This window comes from Thermobia domestica, chromosome 8 (genome assembly GCF_964235325.1).
Source record: "Thermobia domestica chromosome 8, izTheDome1.hap1.1, whole genome shotgun sequence".
Lineage (NCBI taxonomy): Eukaryota > Metazoa > Arthropoda > Insecta > Zygentoma > Lepismatidae > Thermobia > Thermobia domestica.
The window spans coordinates 25,095,383-25,118,209 of NC_137461.1; the positions used below are offsets into that span (position 1 = coordinate 25,095,383).

Below are 22,827 nucleotides of genomic sequence, written 5' to 3' on the forward strand. Positions count from 1 at the left end.
CACAAAATATAAATAAAATTTAGTATTTACAGATGAAAGCAAGAAGATTGTAAACATAATTCTAGGAACCTCTTGTAATGCTAAAGTAGGACGTCAGATCCTTAATTTTTACATTTTTCGTACCAAAATTAGGTAAAACAACAAACATTCTTTAAAATGCCACCAAATTCTGTTATTTCCTTAAGTCTCTTTTATATTCGGTTTCTACATAACCTTCACGTACTGTTGATATCATCTAGAGTCTAATTAGCTACTATTTTAACAGTTTTTTTTTAAATTCTCGAGCGACCTTAGAAGAGAAGAAATGATTTGACCGTAAAATAAAAAAAATCGAATTTCAGATTTGAAAACAAACTTAAACGTTTCCTAGAGTTCTAGAGAAGATCGGAATGGAAAGATCGAAAAGTTATAGGATTTTTGTACACGAACCAACATGTAAGTTTTAGAACAGGAGAAGTAGCAGACGATATTACAATTAGAAGTTGAGTTCTATAGAGATGGTGTCTCCAGTTAACATTCATTAATATCTATCTAGAAGAGACAGAGAAAAAGAGCCGACACAATGAAGAAGATATTTCCGTAGAAGCTAGAATGTTATTAAATTTAAGGAGTTTGCACAAGATGTATCCCTTGTTGGTCAATCTGAAAAGAAAATTAATAAGATGTAGAAAACTTGAGAAAGGCTTCTGAAGAATATGGAATGAAAATAAATGTTACAAAGACAAAAACCATGTTGATTGGAACAAGCGATCGGTGTCAAATATAAAAGTAGGAGGGGAGAAAATAGAACAGGTGACTAGTGTTTGATACCTGGTTAGAATTATTAGTAATGATATGAAATGTGAAAGTGAAATAAAAGCAAGGATAGGAATGGTGAAAGAGGCATTTAAGAGAGGAAGAAAAGTCTATTTTGTGAGTCTTTGAAAGAGGCAAAAGGGATGAAAAAGGACTCACACTTTCAAAACGCAGGTGACGAGAAGATTGGAAAGAATTAACAGAATCGAACGGAAAACTATAGAGAAGGTTTTGGAAATTGAGAGGGAGAAATGAACACTTGTAGATACAATTGAAAAGACGAAGAGAAACTGGTTGGGAGATTGGCTAAGAAAGAACTGTATAATGACGGATGTGGTATAAGGTATGGTGACAGGATGGAGAATGAGGAGTCGAAGGAGAATACAGTTGATGGGTGGTATTGAAAGAAAATATTCAAATGTGAAGACGAAAAAGTTAGCTGAAAACAGTGAAGCACGGAGATTTCTTATTTGCTGCAAATGACCTGCCAATAATGGCAGATTACCTATGATGATAATGGTGATAAAAATCACCTAATCGTTTTTGAGAAACCCATCTAAAAAACTCACCGAGAACAAACTACCTTTTGAGGATCGTATAATCTTTTGTGGATACCACAATTGAGTTATGATATACTGTCAGATTGTTCATGAAAGTTTTCTAAGATAAAAATCACTGCCAAAGAAAAATTGCCCAAAGTGTATTTTTGAAAGAATAAATTACTTATTTCTTATTGCAAGTTGTTAGTGAATCTTGTATGTATAAAATATGAGTTAAATTGCGTGAATTATTTCTGAGAAAATGGAATAAACTGCCCTCAAGAGTAAAGTGCCTCTTCTGAATTTTCCCTAGAGAATCGGCTTAATAATGATATGTAAATGAAGTATGAAGAAAAACGGTACAGGAGTTTCTGAGAAAAATAACTATTTTATTCTTCACTCTGCCTTTCAACCTTTCAAAATTATTTTGAGATATGTATTCGCAAATGAACAAAACAACTCATTTAAGTCCATAACTGTAAAAGGAAGCTTAATATTTTCGACTTCGACATGATCCAAGAACTAATTCCAAATTATTTTCATTAAGGCTTTGTAGACGAATTTGTGGAGTTTTACAGCACGGTTGTATTGCTTTCCGTCTAAAACTTGACAAATGGAGCCAGTTGCAATTGTTTCTGATTCTACTGCTAAGTCTTTATGTCCAGCATTAGCAAATAACTTTCCAATAATAGAAAGCAGGTTACAAACTATGTGGAAAGGTCCAATCATTACGAACATATTGTCAAATTCATTGGGATGTCGCGCTCGTGAGTTTTCTCGGGGTTCTCCTGTTTCTTCCCACTTTCTTCATTCCACCATTTCATTCATTTCTCATAATCATTGTCTCCTTTAGCCTAACCGGCATAATCGTGGGACGTAAAACTTAAATATTTCATTTCATTTTCATTGGGCTGTGTCCATTTAATTTCTGTTGCTTATGAAAAATTTACCTGATCTACAACAACAAATTTAGGCATGACTTTATTTGATTGCATTCTGCCAGTATTTCATAAACTGTTGACTTATCAGTTGCTGGGTGATTTATGGAAGGCAAATAAACTATTGTATTTGGTTTAATTTAACATTGTTCCTGACTAGTAAATTAATTCCTGTCCAAGAACTCTGATTTCCAGACTTGCAATGCCGACTTAGAACTCAAAGTAAAAATTTCAGATTGGATGTTCACAAATACATCAAGCGAAAGCTAATTAATTTCTCTTTTCTTTCGTCCAACGAAACTTAAAGCACTTTGAAATTCATTTTTTGTTATTTTCCTCACATATTGTCAAAGACACGGCAAAAATGATGAGGACAATATTTCCTGCAAATCTAATTAACTATCGTTAAAAGAAAGAGCGTTAAAATTCTATAATTAGGAGCTGAGGTATTGCCACGTTTATAAATCGACTTGGGCACCATCTTTGATTCGACGCCATCTTGAAAAGCTACCGTTCCGAGACACCCATCATAGTTTCCCGTGGTCCACAGGTACCAACATAGTTGTGGTTTGAAGGAAATCTGGTACGCCCAAATTATACTCAAATCTTGTCTGGCCCATAGACTATTCTATATGTTTAAAAGTAAAGTTTTTGTTCATTGTTGTCTTGTTTGCATGAGCAAACACGTGTTGGCTATTGCTGTTTTAGTGACGGAGATAAATATCCTCGCTGACGTTCCGATTGAACCTCCCAACCCACCATCAGCATATCAATACTCGTTAATCTTGAGTTGTTCTGGACGAGTGAGATGTGCCACATCTGAGAGTTGTTTCTGTCCACTTGATTGTTCTGGCGGTGTTGATAATGAAGTCACAATTGTAAACAGAACATTACAAACCATCATGAATACGTACATTACACACCTCATTTACCTTAGTCTTATGTCATCATTCTGTTGATGAATTTCGAATGTCACAACAATTTTCTTAAAGCGATTATATCATTTCTTTCTGGACCACTTCTTACAGTCCTTCGTTGGGATAAAATGAAACTCCAACGTACCCTTATTTCTCTAGGAGTTTATCTATATTTTCAACTGGTAAGTATTGTTTGCTATGTTAGCATACCGGTAATGTTACTCAAGATAATATTCTGAATATAATTATCTTTAAGAAATTATTTTACATGGCTTATTTTAAAAATTCCTTTTATTTCAATTATATAAATATCTCTGATAGGGAAAGTCATTTGAATTATTTCCGTTCATGTTTACAAAATTTTAAGATGGTTTATTTGCTATACAATTTCTTTTTACATATACTGTAGAAGCTAATATTCAATTCTTGCCCGCAGAGTTAGATGCATTATGTTTGGTGTTTAACCCTTTTAGGATTTCCACTTTTTGAGGTAAATTTTAGACTTTCACTCAAATAGCTACTGCTTCCTTACTATTTATCGTAGGATAATGGTTTATACCTGTTTTTTTTAAAGGATATGCATATTTTCCAACAATACTACTCGCTTGTCGGAAAATCAGGAAAAACCGAAAGATTTTCCGAATTTTTTTCGACTTTCTTCGCTCTTCTGGCCCGGGACTGAGCTCACGTAGGGATCTGAGATTTTTGAAGAAAATACGTTGTTATGTACATAATACGTGTACAAAAATTCAATCTTATATCTTGAAAACTAAGGTTGCAAGAAATTTCTGGAAGTCTGAAAGTGGCCCATTTTTCATATATATACTTCAAAAATGTACTGAATCATTACTATTTGATGTAGAGTCATGTTTCTTCAGTATAACGAGCTCTTTCCAACAGTATCTCTCAGATGTCCATATCATACACCTGGACCGGAATATTCTGGAAAAACAGGGATATTTTTTAAGTCTCGCCAAGATACTTGGCCCTCTGACCCGGTCCTGGGTTGACGTAGGGATGTAATTTTTTTAAAAAAAATACGTTGCTATAGACGTAATACGTGTGCAAAATATTAACCTTGTACCTTGAAAACAGAGGGCGGAAATAATTGTTGAAAGTCTGAACTTAGGTTCTATAGATAAATATATACACATACACATGCACATATATATATTATAAAAACTATTGCGTCATTACTATTTGGCATAGAGCCATAGTTCAAACGTAATTTTTTGCAGTACACAAAGCCCGTTCTAACGGTACCAGTCACATATCTATATCATACACCTGAATCAGATAAATCGGGAAAAGCCGGAATTTTTTGTGAAAGAATCACCCCCTCGGAAAATTTGCGCCGCTCGATCCCGGCCCAGTTTCACGTAGGGATCTCAGAAAAAGTTTGGGAAATAACCAAAAGTACACATAATCGGTATGCAAAGTTTCAATTTGATATCTTGAAAACTAAAGGGGTGAACAATGTTTGAAATTTGCCTAAAGAAAAAAGCAATAAGTCACGTCACTCCGTCCCCCACTTGGAGCTGCCAAATTGACCATTCGGTTCTGAAACCAATCTGGAGTGTTCTTTTATCCATCCTTGCCTTGACCAATAAAACAAATCGGATTAATTACCTGTTATAGAACCTAAATAAACGATCAAAGACAATGCTACGCCATGGTAACAAAAGTTACCAAAAATCTTAAAAGGGTTAACAGGCATCATCAAACCCTTGATGGAGCTACCTGAACTAATCCATTGTTGGATTCATATGACAAGATATGGTGGCGAGGAGTTTTAAATTATATGACGACCAGAACATGTGAAGTGTAGGGGATCAAATGACAAACTCAGAATAATTAAATTCAAAATAATTGTTAGGTAATTTTTTGTGCATTTTTGAAAATGTTCATGCAGCAAAAACTTCAATAGAACATTTAAATATGGTTAAACTACTCGTTGAGCAAAGAATACACTTATTGTAACACTTTCGTCAACTATCCTCTTTGACTTCATCAGCCAAAGTCGATCATTGGCAAAACTGTTACACGTTAATAATTTTTAAAATAAACGTAGTGTTTTGCTCAGCGAAGAGTTTCAACAAATTTACATATACTAAAGCAAAGCTGGCAATGGCAATGGAAAACATTATTTAAGTCTGATTTAAATACTTACAGCATGACGTTTAAATCTGACTCTGTCAGGTTAAGGGTTAGAAAAATCCGGTCTAGAAAACAGGAAGATGACAGAAGATACAACCTGCTGATAGCGTATTGCCCAGATAAAACCTGGCAGGTTGACTTTAGCTCTGTGTAAACTTTGAAAATAGGGATGTAGTTGAAAGTGTGGGCGTGCCATCTTTGACCTAAACACATTTCGTAAAAAGTTCAAAATAGAGTTATTTCATGCTATTTAGTGTGTTCAGTAAATAGAATATCTCCATCGAAAACATCTTGAATAAAATTGTACATTTATGATTTAAAAATCACGGAAATTACCTAAACTCAAAATCCATAATTTAATCGTAAACTAATGACGGTATAATAATATTTCATCTTTCAAAGATGTACAACTTGAAATTCCATCCTAAAACCTAAACTGTGAATGAACCAGTGGCCAATTGGGAAACCTACAATATATGTCAGGAGCTACGAGATTCGTGAATATTGCAAGCATTTAAGGAAAAGGAACATTTAACGTTAAAAAATGTTAATACTTGAAAATATAGCGTTTTCAATTGTAGCAAGTCTCCTAAACTATGTACTCAACTATGCACTGTACATTATTTGGAAGTTTTGATATTTACAATATGGACTACTACTGAATGTCCTTCTTTGTATGAATGATTTTAGGTCACACTATGGCATTCCTACACTTTATATATTCATAAAATACACATTATTACAAACATATCGCACACCGGGTGGAAGACTGTTACAAGTCAAAAATACACATTTGTGGGAACATGAATTTTAAGTTGGTTATCCTATCAAAATCGTTGCTTGGAATACTAGTATTTCTGCTATATAGGGGTTATTTTTCTAGTTACTTTTATGAAAAAAAAAAAACACCAGATAGAGCTAACTTCAATCTATCCAATGACAATGAAAATTCAAAATTACCATTTTTTGACTTATAACACTCTTCCACCGGGTGTGTGATGTATATACAGGCATACAGAACGTACGCAGGTGAAAACACTGATTTGTAATATTCTTGATTCCATCAACGTGATACTGTAACTTCAGATGTAACTCTACGTTCAAAACAACCCTAAAGAAATATTTGAACATACGTAGATTCCAACACCGATATTCCAACTTCCAATAAATCATAAACTGCATCCTTGCCAGTCTCTCTACTCATGGATATATCCATTTCTCTTTCTCCATCCACATACATATCAATCCACTTAAAGTGCCTAACAGATGAAGGTGTTATACACCTTTCTTCATTATATATCTTGATCGGGTCCAAGGAAAACACCATTTAAGACGAATGCGAAAGCACTTATATAGGCCTATATGAAGTAATTGAGGCATTCAATGCACTTATGTCAAGTTTGTCTGTTTCATCCAGAAGAGCTAAGTTTTGGCTTCAGTGTACCAACTAAGCTAAGAAAATGAAAATATCAGAACTGAACGAACCACTGTCTAGAATCTCCACATCTTTTGGCAACATCACGTATGCTTAAGCAGTTCTCTGCCACAGATCATAACCATTATGCTAAATTGAATCAATTCTACCTACATATTTGAATCTGATGCAGGAAAACCATTTATAGCTTCACAATCAGTTGACAGTCAAAAGATTCAATGATATTCGCTGATCCGGGAGCTTTGGAGTGGTTTATGGACAGACTTCAACACTGGACAATGCTTAATGACAATCATCAAAGGAAGGAGTGGACTAACAAGTGGACATAGTATCACGGAATCAAACTGTGTCCATAGGTTCAAAGCACGCACAAGTGCCCAGCTGTGGATGACGCAGTGACTAATATGACTGGTGCATGTCACGTGTTGTCCGAACAGAATATGGGATTGGGGTATTCTCGTTCCCAACGTGACCATGACCATATGGCAAAATAGTCTGGACTGAAAGTCACGATCCATTTGACGACGACAATCAAGAATGAAGAAACGTTGCCTCTGGACCATCAGCGGGTCTAAAGTCGTCCGTTAACTGTGATAACACTGAATCAGTAGGGTTCATGATATAGCTGCAATTAGATAAATTTCTCTTACCTCCGAATTAGATAATGTTCTCTATCTAACAAGAAAAGAAATCTTGTACATCTGTTGATGCATACGTAAAATGCACTGAGGGTTGGCAAAGAAAGGATTAACTTGTTCAATAGTCTGATAACCACGGAACGGAAGATATTGAACATTACTTTTGCTGTGACCTATCGCCTTTCTCAATGTATTTCTTCAAATACATTTATGGGGAAACAAAATAGGTCAAGATTGGGAGTACTAATGACAAAAATTACTTCCAGTGAACCCAGTCCTTGGCAGTGGTAATGTTTACGTTCCAGATGGAGGCACATTGCTGCACAGAGTTCGATGGAAACATATTTAAGTTTATGGAAGTGAGTCACCAATACAAATGTTACATCATTGCTCTGGAATTGTATTGATCGTCTTTGATGACTATAATGATTAACTTACCAAAGATCATGAGTACCTTCGACGAATGAAACACTGTTGTGCTGATGTTACTATGCTGTTGTTACTATGATGTTGTGCAATACTCGATGTTAGCAATTGCATCAATACAAAACTAGACGTTTTGCTTTCTAATTGCAAGAATAGATAATTCCAAGAATAGATGTTTATTCTTTCCTATTTCCTCAATGTAGACGGGCACGATATTCATCAGGGTGAGAGTGAGGCAGCATATGCGATAGTATGTTATGTTATTGAGTATTGTTCATTAGACTTCTATTCCAGTGTTGCCGTAGTTGCTGATGATACAGACATTTAGGTGTTACTTACATACCGTTATCAACTCAATATGTCTGACATATATGAGTATTGACAAAGAAAGATAAATTCTACTCAAAGTAATATTCATTTGCTTTTCGGTGTGTGCAACATTCGAAACTCTGTAACTGAAGATATAATTATCTAGCTGCTCAAAATTCATGCTTTCAATGGCTGTAATGCCATATATGTTCCCTTTGAAATTGGAAAGGCTAGTGTTTCGAAAAATAACAAATTCCAACGAAACAAGACTCTTATTCTTCAGATTATCCCAGATAACTCTAGCAAAGAAGAAGTGGTTGCAGCGTCTATCGAGAGTGGGCATCCACACGTATAAACACTTTGTGGCTTTGAATATATTATGAGATTACCAGGTACACCAATCACAACTGTCTCCAGAGAAACTTCCCCCAACTGAGAATGCTTCGCATTTCCACATTCTCAGATCCAATCTGCATATCGTTCACTAGATGATACTTCAGTATATCTTTCTAAATCCAGATGAATGGCAATAGAAGATGGATAACAGTATCTTAGGTCTCATGGAAACTGATTTAGTCCTAGCATCTGCTTAACTTTAAAACTTGGAAGATGCAAATGTAAATCGTGACCTACGAATCCATGATCAATAATGTTATGCATCTGTCGAAAACTCTGGATCGATGTGTGTTTTCTATTTTGAAAATATGAATAATTGAATAAAATGTTTTAATTCTTTTGTTTTCTTTAACAGAATGTTACTTTATTTTCAAATGTCACATAGTATTTGCATCTAAAGTTATGTTGTGTAGTTTCTATCTTCTGTTCTCGTTTGTTCGTACTGCAACACCCGAGATTACAATTCACCGGCCGCCACTGATGTCAATATTCTTAATTCACAATTAAGACAGTTTGCGTACTTGACAATGGTCCATCTTCCACCTGTCTCTGAAGTTAAGTTTTCACAGAGTGATCTACGTTGACACTTTTGATCTAATGATCATGATAGAATAATCTGCAGATTGTTGGATCTGCTTAAAACTCTGTGTTATTCATGATTATCATTAAGAGTATATTATATACATTCTAGGTCTCCGCTTCACAAGAGCAAAGATACAATGTCTATCTTCTCTCGCCTGCATCTTTAAATTATGACAGATGTAAGTAGATATGTTTTATGTCTTTTTTATGCGTTGATTTGGTTTTAATGTATGTCATTTTTGTTTAATTTAACAGGTTGACTGCCATGAATATCCGTAATGATGGTTCTCATGTTACTGGGGCTGAGAGGTAAACTATGCCAAGTCACTTTTTGGCTGAAACAGGGTTATAATAATTTTCTTACTTACATTAGTACGAGGGTCACTGGGAACGTTTTGAGATGTGGACAAGTGGAACGCAGGAAGTGAATTTTTTCTGTCAATATAGAATCGACGCAATTCAACAAAATATTGTCTTGAAAACACTTTTTCGCTTCTGTGAAATTAATATTTTATGACTTATGCTACTTTACCTCTCAGCCCCAGATTACTTGCCACGGTTGCAGTGAGTACCAAGCTTGATACTTGCCACCTGTTTTACTTTCGTTCACGTGGGTCCATATCAGTACTCAATTGTACGTCAATCATGTATAAGGACAGAGTAAATATATTTTAAACGGTAGCTTTAGGGTTCAAATATCTTTACTTTTAACAAAGTTATTCTATTATAGAAATGAGAGTTTTCTGTCCGTTTATTACTTTTGGAATTGAGGTTTATAATGTGGATTTCTGCCAGTATTTTATTGGAAAAGCAATCATGATTTTCTGTTTATATTATCAGTTTTGTTTGACCCCAATTGTAAAAAAATACAGACTTTGGTGAGATATGCAAGTTTATGACGTACTTATGCCTGAGCACCATCTTTGGGAAATCTGGCACTCAATACTAGCCAAAAATTCAGTCTTTGGTTTATGGACGCCTGTATATTATCACCCAGCGAGACAAAAAAACCCTGTAAAGTATGTAGTATTGTATAGAATCCTCACATCGAAAGGAAAATTGTATAAAATCAGCAGTATTTTTATTTCCAGGTGGGAGGGACAAATTCCCCCGTCGTGTCTCAATGAGATCCATTTTTGGTTGAATATGCAACTTGATGACGTTGCCGAAGTACCAAATTTCGTACTCATGGGAAGAAAGCAAGTTCTTACCTGTTTTGCCATGAGTACCTAAAATGGTACTCGGGCATAATTACGTAATGAACCAAAGTTTGCATTTTTTGCAATTGTCAAACAACTGTTAATGTAAAAAAAAATAATGTGTCCTCGGAGCAATGTTCATGATAATCCCTTGGCAGTCAACCTGTTAATGAAACTTAAACGTTATTGCTTGTTGAAATTTAGCGTCCCTTATAAGTACCGATGTAAGTACCGATGCTATATGAGACAGTTTAAGGTGTAATCCGAACCACAGCGATTCGTTCAAGTCTCTTCAATCGGGAATCGAACTCCACCACGTGAACCAAAAGAGTGCGTACAAGTTACTACATCAGCTGAGGTGGTTGACACTATCAAACAGTATTCGGATAAGTTGGTAAAAAAATAGGTAAGATTTTATATTTAAGCCCTTCAGAGGTCAAACCGATTAACTCCATCAAACGAGATATTTTAGTAGTAAACATTTTAAAACCTTACATACAATGGGCCTTAGGCAGAGTATTGATTACTGTCATACTAATGAGTTTGACTAAACATATGTTTCCTGCAGTAGTCACGCTTTTAGTATGACGGTAATCATACGTCAAAACAACTCTGCATGAGTCGGAATGTATTCAAATGAGAGTGAACGGAATGTTTACAAGTTCATAAATTATGGAGTTAATCGATTTTGCCTCTGAAAAAATGCATCTTTTCCAAGTCAAACATGTCTAAAACTAAAAAGCAACAAAAAATGAAGTTAATTGGTTCAGCTTCCGAACGCCTCAATTGAAGATATCATATTCCAATGACGAGAGTATCTATACGCCCGTTCTTTGGTTCAAACCAGATTCATAGACAGCCGCGAACTTTAGGGGGCTCGGTGGAAGTTAAGAGGATCCGATCCGACCATATTATAATTCATCACCATTTATAATTCATTTGTAATCCTACCGTGAAAATTTTAGGGAGGCAGTAAAAGTATTCGGAGGCTCGGCCCTCGTCTTCCCCGTAGATACGGGCCTGGTTCAAATTAAAATAAAAGACATTTGCTTTGAGCAAGAGGTTCCGTCTCATATAGAGAAATTGGTTGAATAATGTAAAAAAAATCCACCAATCAAGTTATGGTGCAGCGGGTGGTAACTTGATTTTTTTATTTGTTAAAAAAGAGTTTTTACAGTAAAGGGTTAAGGTTGAAGAGAAAGTATTTATAAAGCATTTAATTTTTGCATCGTTTTGGAAATTGTAAATAATATTTCTAACCCTACCCAATTCCCATATGGTACTTCTATCATATTACTCTACGAGGATGGTAGAACATACACATTAATATGTACTTTTGTACAGGAAAGCAAACTAGAACCTTCTGAATTTAATTTAAACTATTTTCAGTTCTGATGAAGACGAAATATATACTGCTAAAACAGGGAATTTTTAGTGGACCTTTCAGCATATAGGTCCATTATATTGTGCGATTAACAACTAAAGTGAAAAATCAGAAAATGGTCAAAAAGTGACATTATGTTTTTTCATCCTTGTTTAGATGTCATTCATAAGAATGTGCGAGGGAGGGTCAGAAACTAAGATTACAAGGCCGATATGTTTGGAGTTTCTTGTATTATAGAGGAATCGGGAGTGTGCAGTAATTGTAATACTCTGTAAAAAATTTCGCCTTAAATTTACTGGCCAATTACCGTCAACTCTCGCTGCCAACCGATCACCCCAAATTTTAGGGACCACTGTTTTTTCATAAAAACGGCACATCGTATATTTAGAACCAAAATAATATTGACCGTGTTTAGAAACAAATTTGGCAACGTATATTTTACGGTAATTTACCGTAATATTTAGGGGTCGTTTCTTTAAACAAAGCACAGGTGTGTTATTACCGTAGAAGATTTACGGTAATTCTCACACCGATTCCCTATCTAGAGGTCCTTGCCGGTCCAGCATGCGCTCTTGCTAAATCCAGAAGGAATTCTTGCTGGGCGTCATATATATACCCAATTTTCATCGAATTGCTGGAAACTGTATCAGTACCCAAATTGGCTAGCAGTAATTTTTGCTGAATGGATGCAACTTGAGTGCACACTGTTCCATTGGTGTTAAAGACTACTTAACTAAAGAAAACATAAAAGTTAACTAAAGAAGCGTTGCACCTACGACGTGCATAATATCCATAAGAATAAAAGTTGAAATTAATTCTTAGTTTGTAATATCGAACGCTTGTTCTGATATCATCTTGCACATACATTGCTTTTTCTTTTCAAAATTACCAATTTTGACATGTATTGAACAGGACACCAGAAGAGGGGTTCGATATTACATACAAAAAAAAACTACTTGAATTTTATAGCTGAGTTTCCGCACGCTTTGAAGATGTAGTTGGAACAAACATCCATGTCCTTTTTAAGATATTCATAAATTGATATTCTGTTGCAGTGTTAAGACTAGCTTTATTGCATGTATTTTCGCTATGAGTACCACTAGACTAATAGACCTCAAATATTGCAATCAGCGATTCATTAGATAGTCGCATTATTACGGTTTCAGATAACCAAGCAGGCACCCGCCAACATAGCTGAGAATGACCAGAAGTATGACAAAGCAAGTGTAAAACCATATGACGTCTCACAACACTGCCTACAATATCCAGTGTCCGCTATCCCAAATTAATAAACACGTGTTTGCATAATTATGTAACAGCAGCATCAAAGCTAAAAAAGTCACCGAATTTCCAGAGTATCGAACTTTTGCATTTATTAAACGCTCAAATGTATTAACAAGATACCAGAACAGATTATAGGTACTCAGAACAAAACTAAAGATACAAACAACATTTACAGAAATATGTTTCAAATCTAACAATTCATTTTTCCAGAAAAATAGTGACAGCATGGGCGCCCGATGAAAATTTTCTAGGGAACTCATCTCCCTGGCTACTATATACCCTATTACATTTGGTATTATTTTAGTTGTGTTAAGAAATTTAATACGTTTTCATTAGCTAGGGAAGAGACCATCTGCCCCTCTTTCGGGCTCACATGAGTGACAATATACTTTATTTCTGTAACATTAAAAATTCCAATTGATGCAACACAATTTATGTAATGCTGTACTAAGTACGATAAACTACGAAGCATTTTTCCTATTTTTTTTAAAAAAGTATTTCAACATTGTGATTCTAATTCTAGCTTTACCAGCACTTGTAGTTGGCTACATTATCATATGAACTTTAGTTTATACATCCAGCAGCTTCTTGGTTTCGTTGCACTTTGGAGCGATCTGCTTGCCACGATAGACACTAAAGTTTTGTTTGTCACCAAACAAAGTTCACATATTAACATGGTGCTTTCCCATACATTACCTTCTTGCTTAATGTTGAATTTCCAGGATATCTTCAACAGTAATATTGTGTATATCACACCAGAAAACCACACACTAAACAAACAAAAGAAAGAAACAAAACAAAATAAAGTACAACACATCCGAACCTACGCGCTATCAATCCTCGCTTCGAACATGTGCTTTTTCTCTCCAATGCGCATGCCCGACACAAGTATCTAACAGGAAAACGGTCTCCTACCATTATTTTAGAAAAACAGTAAACCGTATATTTTTCATGGTAGGAGGCACTTATTTTCACGGTTATTGGTTATAGTGTACATGGAGTTGGCAACTGTGCAGAGTTTCAGCCACCTGCTACGTACGGCGCTAGTTGTACATAAACACTCATTTCGAGAGTTCGTTTGAATATCTGGTCTCGCGAAGAAGTCTGCTCAGTTATTAGATTTCTGTGGGCCAAATATGTAAAAGCGGTTGATTCACCGGCAGGTGGTAAAGGTTTACGAAGAGACTGTAATGTCTTGTCCGCATGTCGCAAAATGGTGTCGAGAGTTTGCAGCTGGTACAGAAAACGTCACCGACGAGGAGCACAGAGGCCGCCCTAGCACGGCATCAACAGATTTGAGCACAGCTCGCGTGGAATAGCTGATTCACGACAACAGAAAGAACACGTTACGTCACCTGATGACTGTATTGGGAGTGTCGTTCGGAAGCGTTCGTCACATTGAACAGTTCGTGACAACATGGCTTGAACATACGCAAGGACAGAATTTTTACCGGGATGGAATCTTCAAACTCATCCCACAATGCAAGTACCTCAATCCATATGGGGACTATGTAGAAAAACAATCTAATCTATGCACCATCTGTTGGCTGTACTGGTTGTGTGAACTAATATGTACACGTTTTACTGCAGGGTTTGTAACCTTACTTTCTGATCACCACTCGTATTTTTCTTATCTGTACAAATGTTCATATGGACCGTTGAGAGTACACGATTCAAGTTCATTTACCAAAGCCGGTGAGAAAAAGATGCAAAATTTATAAGCTCCATTTAAATACGTGGAAAAGTCAGTACTGTTTTCTTCGTTATAAGTTATTTACAACATCTGGAGTTGAATCAGTACTGAAAGGAGCTTCAGGTAGAGATCTTAAATATGAAATATATCCAAATGACCAACAGAAAACTTAAATTTTTTATGGATTAAGCGCCTCACATGCCTTGGCATCCCAGGATACATTTTATGCTTATTATTTATTGGACTAAGTGTAGTTCATAAATAAGTGTATCGAAATTTAACAAAATGCACGATTAGTTTTTGAACAGCATAGATATGAATACTAGAAAATTATATATTTATGCTAATACTAATATGAAAAGTAATACTTTAACAGACAACGATTAAAGCAAGTGAATAATTATGGAAGAAATGGTGGAATGAGAAAGTGGGAGGAAAGGGAGTACTCCCAAGAAAACCAACGGACACGATGTTGTCCACCTCAAACTTACGTGGGAGGGGGATCGAACCAGAGAACCCACACACCGAAGCTAAGTGCTCCAACACTGAACCACCTTGCCCTCAATATGGTGCAACCATAAACAGAAGACGACGATTAATTTCCTTTCAAGGAAAATTTAGATAATCTGTTCCGTTATCAAGTAAACATGTTATCTAGCTGGAAAAATGAAATGCACTGTGTGCATAAGAATTCATGATTCAAATTTGGAATCTGGACTCATGTCTTCAAAACTTATCACATATCGTCTATCATATGTTCAGGCCCGAGCATTGGAAGGCCCACGGCAGGTGTTCAACTTCATCTCAATATTCCTCAAACCATGCCGAGAAAACTTCAGCTGTGTGAATTGGCACAATATTATTCTGGAATATGTCAAACGTGACATTGGGCAAATTGCAGCTCTATTCGATGCGTCTGCAATTGCTTCCACTGTTTGACGTCGGTCCCCTTTTGCCTCTTTCACAATGTAGCGGTCGCAGTCTGCTGTAGTTGACAGTCATCAACCACCATCTTTCCTCGCAGACGGTGTTGACTGAGGTTCAGAATACTCATCCACTTGAAACAATGTTGACGCAATACGAAATCTCCTTACCACTCACATGTCCGTATTATACACCTGAATCGGAAAAATCGGGGAAAACCGTTTTTTTTTTCTGAAAAAATTACCTCCTTGGAACACTTGCGCCCCTTTCACGGTTTCACGTAGGAATCTAAAAAAAAAAAAAAAAAAAAAAAAAATGCGAAATACCTAAAGGTACTAACAATCCGTATAGAAAGTTTCAGTCTGATATCTTGAAAACTAAAGGCGTGTTTTTTTTTTTTTTTTTTTTTTTTTGAAATTTGCTTTAAGAAACAAAAAGTCAAGCTCTTCCGCTCCATTAGGCGCCTCCAAGCTGACCATCCGCTTCCAAGACGCATCTGAGGTGTTCTTTGGTCTATTCTTGATTTGACCAATAAAAAACCCGGCTTAAATACCTGTTATAGAATCTAAATAAGCGTTCAAAGACGATACTATGCCATGGTAACAAAACTTAGCAACAATACTAAAAGGGTTCATAGCCCTCTGCCTGACACCGCCGGTCTCATCCCTTACATTCAACTGTTTGGTATTTTGGAAAACAAACCCATTCGGTGTCTTGGTCACGCTGACGTCACAATACGCAACGTCTTGTTTCTTGCAATCACGTGTGACAGACCTCTGGCAATAAACTGCCGGGATTCGTCCATTTCCATCACTACACAATATCTTCTGTTACTTTATCTTTCTCGTTCTGGATTACATCTCGAACGCAAATATCAACTGTTGCAACTATTGTAGATACAATGCAATGTGTTGTCTTGTACAGAATTTACATTGCTACCTTGTCGGGTACATACATATATGTCACGACACGAATAGATGGCTGAACTTGTCACTCTTATCACTGCCAGTTCACGTCTTCTCATGTCCGTACGTTCCATTTCTAATTGATTCGCCTTTGTCTGAAGTCATGTACAGTCATGTCCAAAATGATTGTCGCATATCTATAACTGTCTTGTGGAAATATAATTTGATAATGATTCTGCAAGATACTTTTAATACTGTTACTATGAGCATAATCGGGAAATGTATATTTATGGTACTCATAAGAAAAGAGTTATAAATACGAAAGTTAGAATGGGTAAAACAAAATGTTGCTAAATGGACAAGAAAGGCTTTTTTCTTTATATTGTTCTTATTTACTGCTCTTTTGGCATGAGATTTGTTTCTTGAATCATTCTGTGTGTTGTATTATTTAACTTTCATTCAAATACACAAATCAGTATATATAAGTTAAATATGTCTAAAAGCTATCCTCTTCGTAGATAAACAAACATTATAACTAGCTATACATATATAAATCATTATAAAAGTAGCTACAAATTCCATTAACTAATACATTATCTTTTGTTTAAACTATAGCACTTTCTGATGTACCGCATGGAAACCGTGATGGATATTTACAACAGCATGGATCACAGAAAACTTTCATTCAACCTAGAGTAAGTCTCATATATCAATTCTTTCAAGAGAGTAAGAAAGTTTCACATAAAGCACGACCAGTCACAAGTAGATATGAGTCATTTATTGCAGAAAGGATCATTCTGTGTAGTTTTGTGATTTAAAGAAAGAAAGCATTTAAATCCAGGATGCAGATCTTTCTTTCACTCAATCTACAATTCAATGTTCCGTTTACACCGTTATAATACTTTCAACATCTGACTTTTGTATACACGAAATTACGTATACCCCTTAGATAATTCCAAGATTTCAGAAAATGTGATTCGTGTGTTTCCTGTAATTATCGATTTAAATATTTTATTTGTTCTGGCTTATTGCAGGTTGAATGCCAGCTTACCTAAGTATACTAGTAGATATTTACCCTATTCGTGTTAATTTCTCTCCGTTTCTTATTTTTTTGTTTTCTTACGTATTGTTTTCTCATAGCCTTTTCTTTGTGTTTTCCATTAATTTATCATCCAAATGTGATATCGTAAAGAAGGTCTAATTTGCTAGCGTCACATTTGGTTGGCCCAAGGTAGACTAATGGTCAACATGGTTGAGAATTGTAAAATAAAAGTTGAAAAATACTTGGGTTCAACGTAGGTTTAAGGGTATGTTGCTCAATCAACAATCTGGCGTCATTTATCTAATGTAGATTAAAGTATATCTTGGCCAACAAACGATTTACCGTGATTTATCCAACATAGTTTAAAGTGTATGTTAGCTAACCATCAATTTGCCGTCATTTATTCAACGTAGATTAAAGTGTATGTTGTCAAACTAACAATTTGCCGTCATTTATCCAATATAGATTAAAGTGTATCTTGGACAACCTAAAATTTGACGTCACTTATCCAACGTAATTTAAAGTGTATATTCGCTAACCAAGAATATACTGTCATTTTCCCAACAAATTCGGCCATCCAGTGGCGGCGGTTGGACGTTAAAAGTGAGGGGGCAAGACATGATCTGAATATTTGTATATAAATATTAGTTTTCATGGTTGTTTCTAACACTTTGTTTGACGAAAGTTTGTATAACTAATAGGATACTATCTTTTATAGTTAAAATACCGTATATTGTATTTCATATTTTATTAAGTAAATTGACAAGAGCAACGCAGTTGGCACTTGCCTTTGTACTCTTAAACAACAAAAGTGTAAGAAGAGATTTGATTTGTTGCTCATGAATATCTTAAAATTCTGTCAGAAAAATTGTGTGATCCGATTATTTAACAATGAATTTACAAAACAAATAAATAGAAAGGATAATATTAATCATAGTAATGAATAATGATGCTTGTTTTGCAAAAGTTATATTGAAACTGGGGATTAATGAAATCTTACTATTTAATTCCACACATGCTATTAAATGTATGTTATTACTCTTAGAAAATGAAAGGCAGTAAATACTACAAGCATATGCTACGACATTTATAGAAATATTTGCTTTTGCAACTTTTCGAAACATGTTCGTTGCCATTAGGTGCAGTTTTCACTTTCTTGGAACACATCAAAACAGAACAATACTTAGAATCAATCCACACTTCAGTTATACAAAATAACCTTAAAACCTAGAATTATGTTGAATTTACTAAATTTAATTGTATATACACCCGTACACCTCTAAACACAACACTTCACTCTTATATTACACTACAAAGCAATGGAAAAGGTAGAAGCTTGTTTCTTATCAAGCTCTTTGTAATCAATGTTCTTTACTTTAGAAAGAAGAAAAGACATTTTAGGAACTGTCAATTTTTGTTCAATTAAAGAATAACTTGTGAAATACTTTTTTTTTTTTTTTTTTTAATAATGTTCTCTCAATTACTTTCAAAGCGGCTGACTAACATATCGAGCCCTTGTAAGAAGTGAAAGTATGCTAGAATTGTGCTCCAATAGGTTATTTTTTGGGGTTATTTTCTGTGGCAATTAAAACACAATTCCTGTAATTTTCTTTACTCCACGGGAAGACAACCAATACTTATTCATGCAACGCCAAATATTATATGGCACCATTTTTTCTATGAACCAGTAACACATACAAAATCTTTACATTTCCAAATGAAACTATATACATTAATGGGTAACTTAAAAAAGTGCGGGGGCAACTGCCCCCTTTGCTCCCCTAATCGCCGCCTATGCGGCCATCCATTCTCAACCACAAGTTTACTTCTTTCCTAGGTTTTCACGTTAGTAAATGCTTTGGTTGGAAAATGATTGGCAAAGCGGCCAATTGCAACGTAGAGCTAACGGGTACAGTTGGTTTGTCTACCATTTCACAGTGTTTTCCAGTTTACTCGGAAGTCAGAAAATGTTCGCCCAAGGTGCTCATTTTACTCGTACTTGTGGCATGATCGTTCTTTTTCAGACTTACTTTACCCGTATATTTTTTTAAAAAGGTTAATGATTAGGATAATCTAAAATGTCAATGTGTCACGAATTTTTAGAAATATAGAAAGAGTAGGCTAACACTGTGTTAATATTCAATTAAATAAATAAATGAATAATTAAATAACCTATTTTATTTCCTACACTAATTGTAGTATAATGGTGAATTTATTTAAAAGGCAAGACAAATAATAAAGGTAATTTAACTTAACCAACTAAAAGAAACATGTAAGAGCAATTTGTGATGAGAAGGCTAATGGTGGCATAGTGGAAGCAATTAACAACGTAAATGTGCACCGGAGCACGTGCACCCCCTCAACCATTGTGAATATACACTATCTAAAGTGAAAAACCAGCAGTGAAAATAGCAATACTTTTCCTAAATTTCATGTCATGTTTGAGTTTCGGGCTTAAAAGAAAGCGGAGCTTTGTAAAACCAATACTTTAAGTCAATTGTCTGAAGGAAAAGGATTTACCGAGAACAGACACTTAGCATTTCCAGGAAAATTCGTCATACACGCCACATATGCCTAAAGGCATTTAAAATTTAAAATTTAATTCAAATGTACTGAGTTATTGGCGCACCTCGTACATATATATATATATATATATATATATATATATATATATATATATATATATATATATATATATATATATATATATATATATATATATATATATATATATATATATATATATATACAGGGTGTATCAAAAAGATTCATCCACTTTGGCAAGTCTGTATTTCTGAAACTAATAAACATATACAAATTGTTTTTGTTTTGCATGACAGTGAAACTCAAAAAGTTTTTATTGCACCTGTTCATAGGTGTTCAATGTGCCCCCCGTGAGATGCACGGCATATGTCCATGCGGTATTCAAATTCGTCCCAAACTGCAGCTAGCATGTCTTCAGTTACAGCTTCCACTGCTGCCGTTATGCGATGTCGCAGTTCATTCAATCTGCTTGGTAACGGAGGCACATAAACGGAGTCTTTTATTAACCCCCACAAGAAATAATCACATACAATAAGGTCAGGTGACCTTGGAGATGGAATACCCGCAAAACGTAGTACACAAAACGCTTTCTGTTGTCCAGATACCATTTTAACCAGAACCGTAGTGGGCGTTCACTCAAGCACATTGCTGCTACCTAACGGAAACCATGTACAACTAGAGATGTTCCTCTTTTCAGCAGTACGTTGTTCACTCACATCTTTGAAAAGACAGAATAGACATTATTGTTTAAAACCAGATGATTCTTTTTGATACACGCTGTATATATATATATACATATGTGTGTGTATGTACGATAAGCTATATATACGGTAGGAGTAATGAAATAATGCAATATATTGAATTCCCTTACAAAAATAACAAATTACATAATGATGATTTACTTTTTGAATGAAAAACGTATGTGATGAAATTAATAGAATTGCCTGTCAGGTAGACTTCCTGAGAGCCAGAGAGACTGTACTTTGTTCCAGTGTGAATCTTTCTGAAACAGTTGTAAAAGGGCAAAACATTTCTACTTACATCAAATTTCCGACAAACCATCTTTCCCTTTGTCAGACTAACTATTCAATTCGTATTCCAGTCGAAGCGTAAAGACAAAAGTAGGCTACTCTATCTATCCTATGTATTCTAAATGGCAGAACCATGTATGTGCCCCAAATAAAGCTAAAGTCTGAAATGTGACGATGGCCACATCATTATCGTTGAGCGTCAGGACGTAGTGTAAGACTAACATTAAGGCTAAAATGAACAGTTAGAAAACTGTCAGTATTTATAGTTTTCGTTATAGCTGTGAGAGCACCCAGGTGACGTAGGCCTTTCCGTTTAAGTTCTTTGAAACTAGAATATTCGTTTTGTTCATATTCCCGTGTCTTATGTGACATATTTTTTTAAAATAAACATTTTGGTGAAGTATAAATTCTTATAGTTGTAATAAATTTCATTGTGAGAAATTATATTTTTAAACTTTTCCTATATCTTTTTCAATAAAGAATAAGATAATATTATAAAAAGTGTTTATAATTTTAAAAGAACAAAAAATTATTATTTTCAATTTCAGGTTCAAGCAGAAAATGAATATTTCGTAGGAAACCCTGCAATTGGGCCGAGGCTTTTTGTTGGTAATGTAATAAGAAAAATAAGAAAACGTCGCATTCAACGCTATGGTTTGAACGGAAATAAAAATCGAGAATTCAACTTTCAAATAAATTATAAAAAAGGAGAAAAATTTGGTTCTAGACGTCAGCTTTACGACGACCACGCGAAACGTTCCGAATCTGCAGAAACAGATTCTTCAGACGAGGAAGAAATTCCGCAAGGTAAGGTATTGGGAAAGGATAGAACATGTGGTGAAAGAGTTAAAGAGGATGAAGAAGATGAACGAAGTGCAGAAGATAATGACGATGAAGATGAACGAAGTGCAGAAGATAATGACGAAGAAGATGAGGAAAGTGCAGAAGATAATGACGAAGAACAAGTACGAAGTGGAGAAAATAGTGACGAAGAAGAGGAGTAACGCAAAAACGAAATAAATACGTATTATAAACGAATGCAACAAAAATATATGTAGAATATTAAAGAAATATAAGAATGGTGTAGACGAAGAAAACAGAAAGTTTAAATGTAACGAAGTAAAGTTCAGAATATAAAACAATATATAAATTATAATGTATTAATGTTTACTTTTATGAATACTTCACATACTCTTTTAAAATAAAATTCAAGAAAGGAGCCAAGCATGTAATAGTGAGTAAGTTAATGTTTTTTTCTTTAGTGTATTGACTAATATCTCGGAGTTTTGGAAGAAAAATCGAAGTTGCACTTAGAAATAAAAGTACTCTTAATAGCACTGATTACTCTCATGGTCCACTCCTTATACAACAAATGGAAACTCAATATCACCAACAATCAGTAATGTCAATGTGGAACCTTATAAAATCCCAACTTGAAAGGTAGAAATTCCCTTTTTGCACTTAAATTTCACACGCGCTATACTAATTCCAAAATTATTTAAAATGTATAAAATATGAAAATTGAAAGTACTTTATATTACTTACTTTTCTCGATATTTGAATGAATTATTCATACATTCCGATATTACAAAGTTCTAATAAATAGTTTCCTTAATTAAAAGAGACTATTGAAGTTGTTGATGAAAACAACCATATTTTGTTGTCAAAATTTAGTATTTTCATCGCGTT

At 34.8% G+C, this 22,827-nt stretch overlaps 1 protein-coding gene across 1 annotated transcript; it reads left to right on the forward strand.

Annotated features, from left to right (window-relative positions):
- Positions 1 to 3,277: 3,277 nt before the first annotated feature.
- On the forward strand, positions 3,278 to 22,248 carry LOC145691589 (uncharacterized). The gene is made up of 4 exons (XM_081766995.1): positions 3,278 to 3,371; positions 9,242 to 9,311; positions 17,137 to 17,216; positions 21,687 to 22,248. Exons 1-4 carry the CDS (start codon positions 3,318 to 3,320, stop codon positions 22,140 to 22,142), a joined length of 660 nt encoding a protein of 219 aa, XP_081623121.1. The 5' UTR covers positions 3,278 to 3,317; the 3' UTR covers positions 22,143 to 22,248.
- Positions 22,249 to 22,827: the final 579 nt, after the last annotated feature.